The sequence below is a fragment of the Cheilinus undulatus genome, linkage group 20 (assembly GCF_018320785.1).
Source record: "Cheilinus undulatus linkage group 20, ASM1832078v1, whole genome shotgun sequence".
Taxonomy (NCBI): Eukaryota; Metazoa; Chordata; class Actinopteri; order Labriformes; family Labridae; genus Cheilinus; species Cheilinus undulatus.
Window position 1 is genome coordinate 16,910,847 of NC_054884.1, and position 14,202 is coordinate 16,925,048.

Below are 14,202 nucleotides of genomic sequence, written 5' to 3' on the forward strand. Positions count from 1 at the left end.
AGTGACAGAAAGGTTGAAATTATGAGACTAAAAGTTGAAATTCAGTTAGTCATAAAGATGACATAAAGTCAAAAATACTTAGACAAAGTTAATTATGAGATAAAAAAAAAAGCAGATATGATACAGTAAGTCAAAATTGTGGGATTAAAGCAAATTATGAGATAAAAGGTCATTATCATGAGATAGTAAGTATAATTGTGAGGAAAAAAGTCAATATTATGAGTTAAAAATTATAATTCTGAGATATTAGTCAATATTGTGAAATATAAAGTCATAACCATGACATGAAAAGTCAATATCATGAGATTAAAAAGTCATAATTACAAAATAAATGGCATAATAGTGAGATAAATGTCAAAATTATGATAAAAGTCAAAATCATAAAGCAGTAAGTCAGAATTGTGAGATAAAAAGTCAATATTATAAGTTGAAGGTCTTGATTATGACATATAAAAGAAACAACTTATGATAAATTAAGTCAATTATGAGATTAAAAAAGTAAAAAAAAGTGATAGCAGATCATAATTGTGAAATTAAAAAGACAAAATTAAGCGATAAAAGGTGGACTATGAGATGCAATTTTAGAATTATAAGACAGACATAATAACTTTTAAAAATATCATGAAATGAAAAGTCAAAACTAAAATGTATATCTCATAATTGACTAAAAAACGGTTTCATATAAATCCACACAGCTGGCTCATGACAATGACCACCAAGATTAGAGGTAAAACAATTTCAGATTTATTTGAAAATCCACTCCCTCAGTCAAAGTGACATCTGTGAACTTCTACATAATACTTATTAGGTAAACAGGAACTGTGTGTGCATATCATTGTAAACGTGCACCCAGCTTAACCTCATAAATCATTATCAGGTGTTGTTATACATTAACCAGCTGACTCAGACATGAGGACACTAAATAAATACTTTCTCATTTGCTCTTCTTTGGTATGAAATAGCACACATGCATGCAAACAAACAGTCACACATAAACACATACAGCTCTGACACAAACAATACATTCTTGTCTTTCATAAGTTATTTGATATTGCAGAAGTCATCAAACCAGTAGGTTAAAATATTAAGGCTTTAGGTTACAAATGTCAAAAATGTCTGAATAAAGTTGGACTCAGAAACAGTGTGGAAACATAGAATATAAATGTTATTTTTTTAAATATATATTTTTAAACTAATTCTTTGTGAGACATAAGTTTAGGGCACAGAAAATTAAACAGTGAAACATCACTCCACAATTTCTACATAGTTTGCGGGGTAGAAGCCCTCCTTCCCTTCGCTAAGGATGCCTCGGCACCACCCCTGGTCGTCCTCTTCCTCCACCTTCAGGAAGACTTCACCTAGGGTTAGAAAAGGTCACCATCAGAGGAAATGCTGTTGTGTTTCAATGCTTGTTAGTGGGGGTGTGATGAGATTTTGCAAGCCTGAAATGTCACATGATTGAAATATTGGTGAAAACTGTCTCATTTCAGTAAAAGCAGAACAGCAGCCATCATGATGGAAATTTAACTGAAATTCACTGCAGAAGATCTCCTTGCCATGTTTACTCAGTGTACACAGCTCATACACTCTGATCATGGCCTAGAATATTAATTTTCCTAAATAGTGGAAGATCTTGTTATGTTTCTTTCTTGTGAACCCAATTAGATATCTCATGTAATCTCATGAGCTGACTGTTTCGCCATACCCTTGTTACTGCAGCCATCAGGTGTTGATGAGGTGATTGACAGCACAATGCTAAGGCAGGCTTTGTTTACATTTTATACTGAAAAGGTCACGACCAAATACAAATCCTTGTAGTGTTTGTAACTCTTCCTTTCCATTACAGAGTTGCCTATGGTTTTTCTTTAAAATGAGAAAAAAATCTCACATTATTTGACATTAACACTTCAGTTCAATTATTAACAGAGTAAAATCCCTGCACAACTCTGTTTTAGATGTTGCTCCAATTCAGGCCACTAGGAGATTGCTTCCCAACCTGGGGTTGATACATGATGGGGTATTAAGGCCACTCCAGAAAGTAAATAAACATATCTGTTAATATTTAAGAAGAAAACTTAGAGATCTTCAGATTATTAAGTCATATATTAACAAGGAACCAAACTGAAAGTTCATGTGTTAAAAGTTGCAAATCATGTGAAAAAACATGCCATTTCAGTTTAAAAAGTCATACATTTTGGCATTAAAGGGGACATATTGTGCAAAATAACTTTTTCAGGCTTTTCTAACAAAAATATGTGCCCCTGGCCTGTCCACAATCCCCTTAAGTACCAGAACATCCCCCACCTTTCTCCACCTTTCAGAAAATGTGTGCTGAAACAAGCCGTTCACAGATTTTCCCCTCATGACCCAGAGACTGTAGAAAGAATTGGACAAACCCCGTGTGACGTCAGCCGTCTGCTTACAATAGGCAGACTCAAACAACTTTTGAAGCCAATCCATGGATGCTTCCATATTGAAATCGCAGTCTCAACCAAACTTTGGATCAACCTAACAGCCCGCCCACTAAGTGCGACTTCCTGTCAGCCTGCTAGCTAGCATTCCGGTTGACAGAAACGGAGCCTCTGCCTGCCGAGCTATCTGTCAATCAAATGAGACGGGCCAATCAGCTTTCATCCTAAATATAATCCAAACGATCGTGGTTCAAAAAAATTCACCCCAGTACAATGGGAGCACAATAAGACACTAAATAATGAGACACGTTTGGTATTTTGAACCAGGCTGTAACCCAGTTTATTTTGTGTCAAAACCGGCTGTTTAACATGTGGGCAGACTGGACTTTCAGTGTTCCTGCAGCCAGCCTCAAGTGGACAGTCGAGGTATAGCAATTTTTTGCACTTCCGCATTGGCTTCATTTTTTAAGACCGGAGGTTGCTGCTTGTCATGACCTCATGTGGGGAGTTAGCACCACCCCCAGGTTCGGTTGGCCCTCCCTGCTTGGAAGAAAGTTCCACCCTCCACTTCTGATCTTCTTCTCAGCTGCCAGCTGAGAGGAGAATCAGGAGAGCCACATCCATTAAGCCACATCCATCCAGGGGCGGAGTATCATTTAAAGCCACAGACACAGACACAGCTCATACTGAGCAGGTCCGAAACAGAGGGGCTTTGTTAGACATGCAAAAATCCAATACTGGAGTGTTTTTTCAGCACCCGACTTCACAGGCTTGTTTTGCAGACCACTATAAACTTGTCTCAAAAATATATCCCCTTTAACTCAAAAATTTCAAGTTTTTAAAGTCATAAATCTATGACATAAAGTTGTAAATTTACAGAAAAACAAACTGAAGATTTTCACATTTCAAGTTTGAGAAACGACAGAACAGAGTATCCTAAGAATGCATAGAGGGATTTTCTTCTAAGACAAAGATCAGTGGCACACTCAGGATATTTTTAGGGGCAAAGATAATAGAAAGGGCACCTGCTATATGCTGTGGGGCAACAGCACTCAAAAATTTTAAGTCATTTTTAGTGTAATACTAAAAAAAACCTTGGCAAGGATTAAATGTTTTTATCATGTACCAAACATATGAAGGAATTTGTGCGAATAACTGCATTTTCTCCGATATTGGACATGTGCCATATAGGGCACCTTGACAAATGTTGTCGACTTACAGGGCATAAAAAAAGGCTCTCTGTCAAATTTAGCTGTTTAAGAATGCATTCAAGGAGACAATTGTGGTCCATAGCAGGGCACCAAAGAGGGCACCTTGTCACAGACAGAAACATGTCGAACACTTTTGCAGCATTGTTTCAAACATTCGAGCACAAACTTTCTACACCAGGAAATCATTGGTAAGTTGTCAGCCACTATTATAGACAAAGTAAATTAGGATGATGGAGTTTTTCTGTCTGCTTACACAAATTTAAGCTGAAACATTATGTATACTTTAGTATTTAAGTCTTGCCTGTTAAGTTTGAACATTAGTAACAACACTACTGTCTATCAGATTTGATGTTTTACCTGCTTTAAAGGACAGCTCATCTCCCTCCTCTCCCACGTAGTCGTACAGCGCTCGCACCTTCACACCCCCGATCATCACACTAACAGAAGAAGGAAGAAAATCAGCAAAAAGTTCATGAGCTACACTTAATATGTGCAGTTTTGTACATTAGTGATTAAATACTGAATAACCTACGGCCTGCTGTCTTTTCTCTTCTGGTCTCTCTTCTTTCTTTTCAGCTTTTTTACTGGTGGCACCCATTGCTGGTAGAAGGGACACAGATGATAAATTAACCGCAAGAACATACAAATATACAACTCTTTTCAAGAGTCTTCTTCTGAGAATCTTTTGCATGTTGAACACACAGTAGGCTATGTAAATCTCACTGCCCTAAGGCTCTGAATCAAAACAATAACAAAAAGATGATATAAGAAAATGTATTTATTTATTAAAGGTTTATTTTTTAGGGACAGATACAGTATACACAGACAACTGAGAACAGACATCCCATGCAAGTATCACAGTGTTTGTAGCGAATGCTAATTTGCATCACCCTAACCCTGACCCTAGATATTCGTGGTCCATTACAAGTGAGCAGCACAAGAGCACTTTTGGGCCACATGTGGCATTTATCTGGCACCGGTAGCTGAAGTGCAGCATGGAAAACTGTATAAGGACCAAATCATAACCATCTATGTTTTTTTATACCTTCAGTATTGGAGGGAATTTCTCTTTAGGACCACTTGCATTAGTAAGGCATTTGGCACAAATAATAGCTGGTAAAATCCTGGCAGAGGCCTGGCTTTGTAAAGGTCCAGACATGGCTTTTGTACACTTGGGCCGGATTTTTTGGCCGCAGCTTTGCTGTTCATTTGGCCCATATCTGAGCCAAAGGAAATTTGCTTTCAGGGTTGTGTCCGTCAAAAAGTTCCAGCTACAAAATTAATAACTTTTCTCGGGCTTGAAAACTTTGAAAAATTGGATGTAATGCCAGTTCTCATCTACAAATATATATATGACAAGTAGTTATTTTTGATTGATGTAGAAATTTCAGTGCAAAAGTTCTACTTATTGTACCTTTAAGCTCTATGGACCAGTTATCTACCCTCTGTTGATTGTTTCATAGTACAAGATAATCTCCTCTGTGCACTGGAGTTAGTTTTTGTCTCTTACCTCAATCTTGGGCCAGTCGGTGGGCATACCAGGCCCATGGTTGTTCTTCCACCATTTCACGTCATCCTGATCACTGATGGACATCAGAGTTTCGTGCAGCTCACTGTATACAGCCTTCACACTGACACAAGGACGGTTTGTTATAGCATATAGGTTTTATTATTGTTTATACATTACCTTTAAAGTTATACAACACTTTTAAAATTTTCAAGCTTAGATTTAAGTGAATCTAGCACTTTACTTTGGTGGGTTCTAATTAGCTAGAAATTCTATGGTAATAGGTGTTAATTTCAAGTAATAGCTCAAGAATATGGTGAAAATTACCTAGTTATTATATGGTTTTTAACCAATTTATAGCTCAGAGATATTAAGGAAGAAGACATTGAAAAAAATAAAACTGATTATCAAGTAATTCCTCATAATATTTTGGCAATTCTCTGGTAATTAGGTGGTATTTTACCCTAACCCTAACCCATAACCCCAACTTTCGTAATATTGTGGCAATTTTCTGGTAACTTGGTGGAATTTCACCCAATAATTTCTTAGACATAACATGATGATAACATGATCTAAGTTACTTGATAGTTCAAATAATTTCCATATTTTGGCCCTCTACACTAAAATGAGTCCTTCCTGAATAATTTTCAAGTAACTTTAGGGTCAGGGGTTAGGTAATGTAAAGAGATTAGGGTAAGGCTAACATGCCACAAATATTGCCCCAATGTTTCAAGACACTACCTGATAAATAATATGTTATCACTTGCTAAATTCTTCCCTGATAAATAGGGCAACTGTGGCTCAGTAGGTAGAGTCTGTCGTCCTGCTGTTGGAAGGTTGTGCAGCAGCCTTCACCAGCAGTGTGTGAATGTGGTGTGACCTTTGGTGTAAAAGCGCTATGAGTAGTGAGTTGACCAGAAAAGCATGAAGCACCATAATACAAAGTAAATACCTCCTTATTCTTGAGCTATTTCTAGATAATCACAGTTTATTACTATAAAATAACTAGTAAGAACCCACTAAAATAAAGTGTTACCAAAATAAAAAATATTGTTTCCCCTGCATACAAGGCAACATTATATATTGTCATTTCTATCGCCCACAGGGATCTGGAGTTTATGCATGCACATAACTTGAAAATAAAGAAACTGAATACTGTGCATGTGTTGTAGGACTCTTGTTCAGCACTATAATCTAATGCTCAGTTGCAATTTCTGCATGCAAGTTTCCATCCAAACACATTGCAAATTTTTTACAATGTTTTTAGAAATTCAGCAAAAGAAAATGCATATTTCTTGTGTTTCTATCTATTTCCATTATGCATGCAGAAGGAGCCAACAGGTCAGGCACTAGGTAGTTCTACTCGGGGAAAAAGGACAAAAGCACTGCAGAAGAAGAAGAAGAGAGCTCAACATCACATTGGTGTATGGGCCATATACTATATTTTGGATTCTAGTGATGAGATAAACAAAATGAAGACAGATTTTATTAGTGGAAATAGAGTTTGAATATCTTTTTCTAAACCTATCTGCTCTTGGATGAGTTCTAATATTAGCTCTTGGAGCTCATTTAGTGTGATGATCTAGAGATGTCATCCTTTATTCGCTAAATGTGTTTTAACTGCAAAAAGTCACACTTTTCTTTTAGCAATATGCCCACTTCTCCAGCTAAACCAAGTGTAAAAACTTTTTGGGTGTCAATTCAAGTTTTTTTAAACAGTATTTCCTGCCACTTTTGAGCACTGAAAATGTACACAAAGCAAGACAGTTGGCCTAGTGGTTAGGGCCCCCCCCCCCCCCGGCAGCCTGGGTTGAAGTTCGGCCTGCAGCTCCATTCTCACTCATCCAATCCATTATTGCTGTTTCCAACTCTGTCTACTGTCCTCCTCTCTTAATAAAGGCACAAAGAGCCAAAAATATCTCTTAAAATGAAGAGAATGTGCATTGAGCAGGGGTAGAAACACCTATGCAAAAAAGGCCTCATGACAGATTTGAGTGACTGAGATCTGTCTAATTACCAGCAAACAATGTCTGACCTTTTCCATTACCCCATTATTTTTAATGTTTTGTTTTGTCAAATGCTATGTTTTAACATTCAATTCTACCCTAAATACTTAGTGGATTCAGTGTTTACTCAGTTGTAATCTTTGTTTCTGCTCACCTCTCATTGTTGGTGACATCAAGATGTCTGTGGATGGAGAGGAACGCCTGCTTCAAGAAGCTAATCCTCTTCCTCTCCTCCTCCTGCGACTGTTCAAAGATGGCTTCCATCTCCTCCATGTAGCGAGGAGTATATGATGTCACATCCTCTAGCACTTTCTCATACTGCTCTCTGCACTGAAACAACGAAAAACAGTTTTATGATGAAAAGATACCATGCCCTCCATTAGAGAGTATATATACTTCATTTCTTTGATTGGAGAAGATCTAAATCATGTGGAGCTCTTTAGTGTTCCCATGCTGAGCTCCATAAACACAGAGCAGAGTAACAATAACACTTCTCCATACAAGGACATGCTCAGAGCAGAAATTTAATCCTGGGGTTTGTATTTGGGGCAGATTCCTCAACTGGATAAAAATCACCACATGCAGCAGGACAAACTAACTTTAGTGACATGGAAACCTGTTAAATGCTAATGCATGTTGTAAATAAAGGATTGTGTATATTGATGTTTTGTGAATGAAGTGGTGTGGAGTAAATACCCCTCCTCACTTTCTCTTTCTCCTCTGTTATCTTCTCTCTGGCATCTGTGAATTTCTGCTTCTTCTCTGGACTCATCTCTGTGTTTTCATTTGCATGTTTTTCTTTTTCCAGGGCTGTCGCCTCCCTCTGACAGGTCTTGTGATATGCAACACGGGCCTTCTCCAGCTGTTAAATGCACATCCAAAGATATACATGATATTAACTATGAGTAAAAGTCCAAAAGAAAAACACAATATTGCTTTTCACCAAGAGTCTAATGAAAACATTAAGAGGTAGGTAGTTGCTAATTTTAGCACAAAGACTTTTATCAAGCAAGGAGAAGAAAAATTCTTTCTATCAGTTCTTAAGCTCAACCTTTGGCTGTTCTTTCTCAGAAAAAAAAATCCCTGCCTGTTCACATAAAAGATCTTCTATTTTTTCCATAAAAAAGAGATGTTTGACTGATGACATGGTATCTCTAACTTAGAAAAGTTTAACCATGACTGTCTATTGGAGTTTTCAACCACAGCACTGCAAAAACCTAAACCTTAGCAAGTGTTTTTATCTAATTTTGTTGTCAAAATATACAATCCGTTTAATATGACCAACATTCTGGCAAGTCAAGACAAACTTCTAATTTCAAGATACTGCAAGAAAAAAAGGCTTTGAATGTTTGGAATTAATGACCTAAGAGTGTTTTCAAACTTAATCTTAAAAAGCAAAGGGAAAACATTAATTCTTTGGTTTTCTCCTGACTTTCAATGGCATGTTGAAATTTTCACCAACAAGAGGATCTGGCATCTGTTGGATTTGCTCCATTCCCTGACAGACTTACATTTATTCTAAATCCTGGCAGGATGCAGCGATGTGAGTGCAACACTTGGATTTCAAGAGAAATTATCCCAGGGGGACCAAACAGTATATCGTGATGTATCGTGATGTATTGTGATATATCGTTTCCTATCACATTGGAACATTGCGTGGCAGTCACATCACATCATGTTGTACTGTGTCATGCCAGATCATATCATGATGTATTGTACCATATTGTATCATATCTTATCTTATCTATCATATTGTATTGTATCGTATCATATTGTATCGTATCGTATCGCATCGTATCATATCTCGAATCGTATCATATTGTATCGCAAAAATCACACATTATATTGTATCCTGTGTATCATTAGACAGTATCATTTCATATTGCATCAGATTATCTTGTCCTATAGTAATACAAAGAATCATACAATCTCATTTTGTACCATATTGCCCTTGACCCAATAATTACATATCACACCAGAAATGTAGCCAGCAGCCTTCCAGCAAATATTTGATACCAGCTGTACCATACGGTATCAGACAGGATGGCATCCCACCATATGATATTGTATTGAATCAGTGTTAGTTCAGTCAACTAAAACTAAAACTAAAAATGTTGAGCAACCACACTTTTTCCGTGAGGAAGAGTAAACTAAGATGAGCTAAAAAGAGATCTTTGATAACAAAAACTCAGAGAAAAAGTATGTTTAGTTTTCATAACGGAGACGGATATAAGACTAAAATGTTGTTTTAGACTGTTGGACATCTAAAATCCTGGATCTTTCTCTACTGTATGTATAAACAGCAAAAACACAAAGAGAGAAGAGGAGAGAATTCTAGGCATGTCAGTATTTACTTCAGAAAATTTTATATTTAAGTAATATAAGTATTAAAGAGCATCTTTTTGAGTGTTTTACATTTATATTAATTTGGCCATATTGCTACTGAGATTATTAATTAAAAGTTAGTTACTTAAAGACTAGAATGTAAGGACTATAATGAGTGCTCTTTGTCTAAAACTATACTAAAATTTTGAGGGTAAAAATGAAAAACAAAGTGACTAAAATCAAAAGGCATGTAGATCTAATGATTAAGACTAAATTTTAAAAAACTGTCAAAACTAACACTTACTTTGTATCCTATCGTATACTATGCCGTGTGTAACTGCATCCTACAGTTCTGTATTGCACGGTGCTGTATTGCTGTATACTGTACTATACTACACCAGACTGGATCAAATGTGTTACATTTCAATGTATCATAAATTTTTGTGCCGTAAAATGCTGCGGAACAAATTAAGCGAGTTGATGTCAAGCTCATATTTAATGCAGTTTTTATCACACTGTATCATATGGGACTGCATCAAATGATACAATAATGTAGTTGCACTGTAAGGTATGTTGTTGTATTGTGCTGTGTCTGTTAAGATACCAATGTGTACCGCGACAGACAGTACCTTACTTGTACTGCACCTTATTGTAAAATTTTGTAATTTCAAATAAGGCTGTAAAACAAATTTAGCAAGCTGATTTTGAGTAAACACTTAGCAAATCATTTGAAACTGTATTATCTGGTATTGCATTATATATTGTATGAAATAATAACAGTCTGTGTTGTATTGTATTGTGTCATTTTGTCTTATAGCGTACCGCAGGCCTATGCAGTTAGGGTCTCATTCGGCCCAGAACCAACCCCTAAGTGGCCCAGCCTGTGATCATGCCAGAGATGCAGAGGGTAACCAGTTTTGCAAGTTTTCATAAATTCCCATGGTATGTCAGACAATGAATGCAACACTCCATGGCTAGTGGTGCTGAAAGTAGCCCAAAGATGCAGGGTGTAAAACATGTCCTTTTCAACTCTAGCTACAACTGTGCAAATGTAGTTTTTATGCACTTTAAGATATGCCAGGGTAAGATGTGACCAAAATGCTTATTTACAGAATTTCATTTTAGTTTTTTTATTCTATTTATTTTATTTTTGGTCAAGTGAAAAAAACATTTCTACTACCTCAGCTCTGTTGTTGTTGTGTTTTTATGCAGTTTTTGATGTGCTTTTGTCATGCTGCCAAATTTAAAAGGGAGACTATGAATAAAAAGTACCTATTTTTGATCTGTACTGGTTCAAAATTTGACATTAACAGCTGCTTACTGGGCGCCAAACATGTCTGGCCTGGCTACATTTCTTGATTTTAAAATTTGGCCCAGTTGAATTTGTAATTGAATAGCCCTGGCATAGCATATTGTATTAAATTGTATTGTATAGTATTATAACAAATGGTATCATATTGTGTCACATTGTACCATACTGTATCATTTCCTGACTAACAGTAACTTGTCATGCCATGTCATATCATATTGTAATGTATTGTAATGTATTGTATTGTACTGTATCGTATCGTATCGTATCGTATCGTATCGTACTGTATTGTATCGTATCGTACTGTATTGTATCGTATCGTATCGTATCGTACTGTATTGTATCATCATACTATACAATCCTGTACTGCATCTTTATGTATTGTAAAGAATCCTAACTCTTAGTGATGTTAAATTCACCCAAAAGCTGCAGAACAAACTGTTCAAATTGACTTTAAATAAAGATTTTATGCCAAATGCCACTGCCTCCCATTTCTTATCTATCATTATAACCATTGTAATCCATTGATCTAAAAGACAGGTGACCTTCATGAGTTTTTTGGACCAGGGTTTCTGCGCCCGTGAAAAACTCGTGTTGTTGTCATGGCTCTCCTTGAACCCACAGAAGAGTTTCCTCGGGAAAGTCTCCTTCTGCCACGTCTTCACCCTTTCCCCTTCCTCTGCCACGAGCGACTGGGAGATGGAGGAGTGGAGCTCGGAGAGGCGCTCGGTGGAGGTGAAAAAGCACTGCCACGCCCTCATAAGGGAGCCATATAGTGGCCCTGAGAGAGTAGAGAAAACATGAGTGAAGAATGACCTGACACAGGGCGAAGAGGTGAGTCATGGAACCAATTGAGAAATAATGACCAACATTTGTCTAGTGGGAACTTTCAAACAAACAGATGAAACCGTTTAAAATGAATCATCCTGTGATTTCTAACTTGATGAGAGCTGACATGATGACAAAGGCCTGGGAATACTTGTTCTCTGTTTTTACTCACGAGAATCCACAATGGTCTTCCACTTGCTGCTCCACTGACTGAGCTGCTGGGCGTACTGTTTCTCCACCTTCGCCCTCTCCATGAAGCACGCCATGATGTCGTTGCAAGCCTGGTAGGATTGCTCAGTCCGGTGCACTGTTCTCACGTAGTTCCCAGGCTGTCAGGGGGAAAAGATGGTGAGTTCTACATTCACGAAGGACTATTTTGGAGCTGAATCTGATATATTTTCCCCTCACCATCCAGAAGCTTTGTTTCTTGGCATCCTCAGGCGGCTCTTTTGGAAGGCTCGCCATGATTGTGAAGGTGTCTGCCTCAAAAAGAAAGTGAGAGATACTTGTTTGTGTTGTACCGGAGAGTTGTTTGACTGGTTACAAAGTAGGGAATGACAGCTTTTATTGGCACTGATTATCATGCAACAGGTTTAACATGCCGAGGTGTAATGTGCAGAGCTTATATTTGTCTGAGGGGGAATAAATGACACTGAAACCTCACTTTTTTAAACTGTGACAAGGAATTAGAAGATCCTGATGAAGTGTGGTTTGCAGTGGTACATCCGAGCCCCCTGCGTGAGTAACGGGAGTGTGGTTGCTGTGGCAGACTGAAATTCACAGGGGTGGGGATCTGCCAGCAGGAATAGAACAGCTGCTCAGGCATTCTTCCTGCAGCCTTCCCAAAATAAACAGCAGGGAAAGGTCATCTTTCCCCTTTGCTCTGACTAATACAAGGCCTATTAGGACCAACTGTCTCCCTCAGCGATTCGATTCAGAGATCAGGACCACAAAAGGAGCGGATTTATAATCAGGAATGTGGGATTTAACAGGAATAAATTCCAAAGATAGCTGCCTTGTTGGACATGAAGCTGTGACAGGTACATCTGAAAGGGAACAGATTGAACAAAAGGAAGGACACAAGCACAAACATGCAAAAGTTATAATTGGGCCTGTTGCTGTCTGGTTAGCACGCTGACACATTGCTGGCTGAGTAATGTGAAAAGTGACTAACCACACCTCGTCACAAGACTGAGCATGACAGAGAAACACAAACACAGGAGTTTGAGGCTATATTTTGTTATTTTCAGCCTGAATGGGTGCATTAAAGCTGAAAATTCCTGAACTTTTTCATGCAGAGGAGAGTTAAAACAGCTCATTCTGGTATTTTATCTAAAGGAAGCATTTTTATCACATAAATGGTAGAAAGTTCTCCATCCACAAGCCAGCAACAAGCACAAAAGTGGCAACAGAGCAGGCATGCCTGGGAGAAACCCGCACTTACATTTCTCTCTGGATCACCAGTGATTACTCAAGTGACCACTTGTTACTGTAGTACAAGAGCTTCAAGGATTTCTATCCGTTTCTGTGTGCGTCTTCCCCTCTCTCACTGCGCCTCTCTCTCCTCCTCTAACACATGCTTCTCTCCCTCTCTCCTCTCTCACTGACCCAATTTTCCCCTGGCACTTAAAGTTACACTCACACAAACTGTTGTTGTTGATCTGAAAGTGGGCGTGAGGCACAGGGGCAAGAAAATAATCAAATCAGAGCGTTTGCATGGTTATCATTTGGCTGCTAATTGGCTTCAAGGCAAACAAAACGAGGGAGGAAGACTTACCTTGGTGTTCTCCACCCCCGTCAGCTCTTTTGGCGCACTGTATGAACTTCTTATCCCTTTTTCTCCTACTTCAACCCCATCCTTTGCTTCTTACATTCACCAGCCTCCTCTCTTTCAGGCTTCTACCCCTCTTTGACTTTCTCTCTACTCTATCGGATACAAACAGCTGGAAGAATCCCCCTCCTCCCCCGCCCCTCCCTCCCTGCCTTCGTCTCTCTCAATATGGTGCTAATGAGAAGCTGAACCTTCATTTTGACCATGTTCTGGTCACAGATCAGTGTCAGTGTAACACAGAGTCATGTGAGCTTATTAGTGTGGGAGTGTGACAGTAGAGAGAGGGGGCGGGGTCGGGGTCTATGAACAACATTAGCCCCCTGTGCCCCCTTTGTGACCTGCCATTCTGTGTGGTCAGGCCTAGAAAGAGAGGAGAGCTTGTTTACTTGTTCTAGGCTTTACTGTTCTGGAGTTAAAGGACAATACCAGCATCATCCACAGTACTGCTGTTATCACCATCATAGTTTTTAATCCTCAGTCTTTTTGGAATTTGTGGTGTTTATAATTCCAGCTTGCAAACTAATTTTTAACAGCTAATCCAGAGCCAGAGTACCTCCAACACCCACCATGTAAGAGATATTGTTTCTCACTTTTGCTTGGAGGCTTGAAATCAAATCTGGTGCATGTTCTGCAGGGCTTTATGTTATTTATACTAACATATTAGATAGACACATAGTTAGAAATGTCCAAATGCAATTCCAAAAAAGTTGGGACACTGTACAATGCAAAATTAAAACAGAAAACAAGGATTTGCAAATAATATTTTACCTTATT

General features: G+C 38.2%; 1 protein-coding gene across 3 annotated transcripts; it reads right to left on the reverse strand.

The window, feature by feature from the left end:
- Positions 1-721: 721 nt before the first annotated feature.
- Positions 722-13,542, reverse strand: LOC121528521 (protein kinase C and casein kinase II substrate protein 3-like). Of its 3 annotated transcripts, none has more exons than XM_041816019.1 (10): positions 13,375-13,542; positions 12,006-12,080; positions 11,770-11,926; positions 11,315-11,550; positions 7,842-7,997; positions 7,290-7,465; positions 5,133-5,253; positions 4,155-4,222; positions 3,980-4,059; positions 722-1,358 (listed from the first exon to the last, which is right to left on the reverse strand). In XM_041816019.1, exons 2-10 carry the CDS (start codon positions 12,060-12,062, stop codon positions 1,246-1,248), a joined length of 1,164 nt encoding a protein of 387 aa, XP_041671953.1. In that variant the 5' UTR covers positions 12,063-12,080; positions 13,375-13,542; the 3' UTR covers positions 722-1,245. The 3 variants fall into 3 exon arrangements, with proteins under 3 accessions (XP_041671953.1, XP_041671952.1, XP_041671954.1); XM_041816018.1 differs by having other exon boundaries at positions 12,006-12,076; positions 13,375-13,541; XM_041816020.1 differs by lacking the exon at positions 13,375-13,542 and adding an exon at positions 13,042-13,275 and having other exon boundaries at positions 12,006-12,076.
- Positions 13,543-14,202: the final 660 nt, after the last annotated feature.